Genomic DNA, 5,704 nt, shown 5'->3' with positions numbered 1-5,704 from the left:
ACTTCTCCGGTGCATTGTGTCCCAAAGAAAGGGGGCATGACAGTGCTTACTAATGACAAGAACGAGTTGATTCCCACAATAACGGTGACCGGGTGGAGAGTGTGTATGGACTATCGCAAGCTCAAAAAGTCACAAGGAAGGATCATTTCCCACTTCTATTCCTAGATCAAATGCTTGATAGATTGGCCGGTCATGCTTTATATTGTTTCCTTGATGGGTATTCCGGCTGCAATCAAATTCTTATTGCTCCCGAGGATCAAGAGAAAACTACTTTCACATGTCCTTATGGTACTTTCGCATTCTCGCGGATGCCATTTGGGTTATGCAATGCACCGACGACTTTTCAAAGGTGTATGATGGCTATCTTCACGGACATGGTGGAGGATTTTCTTGAAGTCTTCATGGATGACTTTTCGGTGGTCGGAAATTCTTTTGATGATTGTTTAGCAAACTTGGACAAAGTGTTGGCAAGATGTGAAGAAACAAGGCTAATATTGAGGTGATTTCTAAACTTCCACCTCCAACTTCAGTGAAAGGCGTGCAGAGTTTCTTAGGTCACGCGGGATTTTACCGGTGTTTCATCAAGGATTTATCTAAAGTGGTAAACCCGTTGTGCAAGCTTTTGGAGAAAGATATCAAGTTTCATTTCAATGATGATTGCATGAGAGCCTTTGAGTTGCTAAAGCTCAAGTTGACCACTACTCCCATTATCACCGCTCTAAATTGGAATGTTCCTTTTAAGCTCATGTGCGATGCAAGTGATGTAGAGGTAGGGGTTGTTTTGGGGAAATGCATCAACAAGATCTTTCATCCGGTCTATTATGCAAGCAGGACCATGAATAGTGCCCAAGTCAACTACATCGTTACGTAGAAAGAGCTCCTTTCCATTATGTTTCCTATTGAGAAGTTACGCCTGTACTTGATGGGTGCAAAAGTGATTGTTCATATGGATCATGCGGCACTTTGCTACCTTATGAGCAAGAAAGATTCAAAAGCTCGTTTGATAAGATGGGTACTTTTGTTGCAAGAGTTTGATATAGACATCCAAGATCAAAAAGGAAGTGAAAACCAAGTGGCGAATCACTTGTCTCGTTTGGAGGAGGAGGGGAGGCCGCATAATGGCCTTGAAATCAATGACTCCTTCCCCGATGAGCAGCTCTTGGCTATTTCAATGAAAGAGCTGCCTTGGTTCGCGAATCTGGCAAATTATCTTGTGAGTGGTATCATTCTGGTTGAGTTCTCTTCAAACCAAAGGAAAAAGCTCAAACGGTATTGTCAAGACTACTATTGGGATGAATCGTACCTTTTTCGAATTTATACGAATGGAGTGATTAGAAGATGTGTACCGGAGGAGGAACAAAGTGAAATTCTTGGGTCATGTCATTCTTCGTCGTATGGTGGTCACCATGGTGGAGAAAGAACGGCGGCTAAAGTGTTAAGTTGCGATTTCTATTGGACCACTCTTTACAAGAATGCAAGTGATCTCGTCAAGTGTGTGGGGTATTGACTTCATGGGTCCTTTTGTGAGTTCTTGTGGAAATACCTACATCTTGGTCATGGTTGACTATGTGTCCAAATGGGTTGAGGCCGTTGCTTTTCCCAATAATGAAGCGAGAAGTATGGTGGCGTTTTTGAAGAAGAACATCTTTACAAGATTTGGTACTCCAAGGGCTATCATAAGGGATAGGGGATCGCATTTTTGCAACAAAGCTTTCGACACCTTACTCACCAAGTATGGTGTCACTCATAAAGTCATGACTCCCTATCATCCTCAAGAAAGTGGTCAAGTTGAAGTCTCCAACCAAGAGATAAAGAGTATTTTGTCAAAACAGTGAATGCTAACCGGACAGATTGGTCAAAGAAACTTGATGATGCTTTATGGGCTTATAGGACGGCTTACAAAACACCGATTGGGATGTCTCCATACCGATTGGTGTTCAGGAAAGCTAGTCATCTTCCAGTGGAACTTGAGCACAAAGCCATGTGGGCATTAAAGAAGTTGAATCTTGAGTGGGATGTCGCCGTCAACTTAAGGGTGAAACAATTGAATGAGTTAGATGAGTTCCGGTACCATGCATATATAAGTTTGTCCTTATACAAGGAGAAGATGAAGTACCTCCATGACAAGTACATTTAGAACAAGGAGTTTAAATAAGGTGATCTTGTGTTATTGTTCAATTCTCGATTACTAATATTTCCGGGAAAGTTGAAGTCTAAATGGAGTGGCCCGTTTGAGGTTGTGAGTGTGACATCCTTTGGTGCATTGGACTTGAAGAATAAAAATGATGAGGTGTTTAGAGTCAATGGTCACCGGGTGAAGCACTATTTGGGAAAAGTTGGTGATGGCCATGTCGTGGCAGTGATTCATTTCAAGTGATGATGGTAATCTGCATCGTGCCGCGACGTTAAATCAGGCACTTCTTGGGAGGCAACCCATGTTTCTTTTACTTTTTTCTTTTTCTTCTTCTTTAGATAGGTCTTGTTTAATGCTAACTGGTTTTGAAGTGTGTTGCAGGAATGAGTGTGCTTTGCAGGAACTGTGCTCAGAAAAATGGCTAAGTGTGAAAAAAATGCGGACCGCATATTTTGAATGCCATAGCAGAAAGGGATCTGCAGCCGCACAATTCTTGTGCAGACAACTGGAGATCAAAAATTGCAAACTCTCTGAAGTTTGCCTGTCAGAGAAATGGCCAAAGTGCGGGCGCACAAGGAAATGTGCGATCCACACCAATATCTACTGCCACACTCAAAAATGTGCGGACCGCAGATCAACAAATGGTAAATGTGTAACAGGTAAAGAAGTGCAGACCGCACATGAAATTGTGCGGCCGCACTCATCTCTTGAACTCTTGCCCTAACCGGTTAAGTATAAATAGTAGCCTTCTCGCTACTGTTGGGACTTTACGAACTCTGAACAATTAACACAAAGGCAAACACAGTGCACTCAATTGATTCACGCATCTAACACTTATTTCATCATCTTTGATTCTTCCTTAGAATCACTACATTACTGGTATGTTCAATTCATCTTTAAATTTTTCAATTTTCTTAATTTTGTTCATAATTAGTTTAGCTATTTTTAGGCCTAATGTCAAATTCATCATCATGTGAGCTTAAATTTGTGTGGGTAACTTCCTATTTGCTATTTGGGGGATGGGTAAACTGTGTATCATGTCTAAATTGCCACTACCATGTCTAAATTATGTGTGAATTAGAAACCCTAAGTTTACTGCCGATTGTTTTTGAATTGTGCGGCCACAAAAGGAATTGTGCGGTCCGCAGATCAGTAGGCTAGGGAATATGGTGTGAAATGATTGTGTGGACCGCACTTGAAATTGTGCGGTCCGCAGAAATTGAACTGCGGCCACAGAAAAGTGTGTGCGGCCGCAGATCGAGCAATTCTCTGTCTTCAGAGAGTTGTGATTTTTGAGCTTTCATTGTGAGGACACACTCAAAATTGTGTGGACTGCATTTCAATTGTGCGGTCGCACTAAAAATTATGCGGATCGCAGAATCACCACTACGGAGGCACTTCCAAATTGTGTGGTCCGCACAAACCTATCTGCAGCCGCACTCAAAAATATGCGGACCGCACTTCCCCAACCAGCATACTGTTTTATCTGCGACTGTCTGATACCCTGAATTTGAACTATAACTAATTCATGTAGCTATGTATTGCAGACAATGGTTAGATCTCTGGGACGAGGTGATACATCCAAGGGGAGGGGTTAACCCTCTTGAGGCCGAGGCAGGGGTACCCTACAACTCTCCGTACAAAAAAGTTATATCCAAAAAGGCAACCGCCGGGCGAGGTAGGGTTGCAGAGCCCTTTGAATCAAGTTTATATGTCCCATCTAGGGAAGCATCAGACCCCTTGCGGCCCTAGCAGGATGCGCTGGTGTCTGCTCAGCTAACCCGATAGCACGTGTCCTCACTATATGTGAGAGAATAGAGATACAAAGACTCAAATTCCAAAATCCACAATTTCCACACGACAGAAATGAAAGAAGTGGAAATTTTCTAATAGTTTTGTAGCCTCTCGAAGATAAGTACAGACGTTTCCGTACCGATCCGCAAGACTCTACTAAACTCGTTTGTGACTCGTAGAACCTATGAACCTAGAACTCTGATACCAACTTGTCACGACCCAAAATTCCACCGCAGGCGTCGTGATGGCACTTAGTGTCTAAGACTAGGTAAGCAGATTATAATTACATTTCGAGCAATTTTTTTTTGAAACATATAATTTAATACAAGTGTCGAAACTAAAAGCGAAAATAACTATAACAATCTCCCAAGACTGGTAATACTGAGTCACGAACTCTAACTGAATACATGCAATGATCTCAAGGATCGAATATACAATACTATTCGAATAAGAGATGATAGTACAATAAAATGGAAAGACTCCAAGGGACTGCGACGGCCAAGCAGCTCTACGTTGAATCCTTGCGATCAACACACTAACTCTGTCCGAGTCTGATATCTCCAATATCTGGCTCTGCACAAAATGTGCAGAAGTGTAGAATAAGTATATCACAGTTGGTACCTAGTAAGTATCAAGACTAACCTCGGTGGAGTAGTGATGAGGTACCATCAAGACACTCACTAGTCAAATGACCGGTGCAGTGTAGCATAGAAAAATAATAGAAAGACAAATAGCAGTGATAGCAACAATAATCAACTAGTGATATAAACAGCAAGGTAGCAAGAACACCATAAATATTGCCCAAACGAATAATGAACACAAGCACAACCAATTAATCAAGTCCTTCAAAATATACATCTTTTATCTACAAGTTTTTCAAATAGAAATCTTTAGAATATAATCCTTTAAAATAAATATCTTACGAATATAATTCTTTCAAATAAATATATTTCAAATATAATCCTTTCAAATAAAATATCTTTCGAATATAATTCCTTCAAATAAATATCTTTCGAATATAATCCTTTCAAATAAGTATATTTCGAATATAATTCTTCAAATAAATATCTTTCGAATAAAATTCTTCAAATAAAATCTTTCGAATATAATTCTTTCAAATATAATTCTTTTCAAGTAAAAGTCACCATGTGACACCTCATTTCAAAATCATAAAAATTACAGGTCTCGTACCACTTTCATATTTCCACGGCGCCTCGTGCCCATATCTCTATCACAACCGCACGGACAACTCACGTGCCAATATTATCATCATTTACTCGTGCTACCTCATGCCCACATTTCATATCACAAATGCACGAACAATTCACAAGGCAGAAAATATAATAATATAATGAAATGAATGAGAAGTGAACAAATGAGAAATTACAGAAAGAAAACAACATAGCAAAAAGAGGTAAACAACAGGGACGCTCCCGAGGTACCGCCTCATAGTCCCAAAAGTAAATATGCAATAGGGGAGTCCCGAGGTACCGCCTCGTAGTCCAAAAAGTAAATATGCAACATGGGAGCTCCCGAGGTACCGCCTCATAGTCCCAAAAGTAAATATACAACATCAAAGATGGAAAATTAACTCAGCAAGAACAACCTCTTCTTTAATCCAGATTTTTGATGAATATATTAGTGCCTCTTTTTAAACTTATTTAATTAATTATTTGTAGATGAAAAATCTATAATGTAATTATTTTCAGGAAATGTCAACTCAACAAGCACACGGAATGCACATAAAAATCAAAGTAGCAATCACACAAAATTATC

At 40.1% G+C, this 5,704-nt stretch overlaps 1 protein-coding gene across 1 annotated transcript; it reads left to right on the top strand.

Annotated features, from left to right (window-relative positions):
- The first annotated feature begins 374 nt into the window (after positions 1 to 374).
- Positions 375 to 2,137, top strand: LOC138908188 (uncharacterized). Its single transcript, XM_070198835.1, has 5 exons — positions 375 to 474; positions 531 to 769; positions 908 to 1,012; positions 1,157 to 1,491; positions 1,891 to 2,137. The coding sequence occupies exons 1-5, from the start codon at positions 375 to 377 to the stop codon at positions 2,135 to 2,137; spliced, it is 1,026 nt and encodes a 341-aa protein (XP_070054936.1).
- The last annotated feature ends 3,567 nt before the right edge of the window (positions 2,138 to 5,704 follow it).

Source organism: Nicotiana tomentosiformis, chromosome 3 (assembly GCF_000390325.3).
Source record: "Nicotiana tomentosiformis chromosome 3, ASM39032v3, whole genome shotgun sequence".
Lineage (NCBI taxonomy): Eukaryota > Viridiplantae > Streptophyta > Magnoliopsida > Solanales > Solanaceae > Nicotiana > Nicotiana tomentosiformis.
This window is presented reverse-complemented; position numbering and strand designations above follow the sequence as displayed.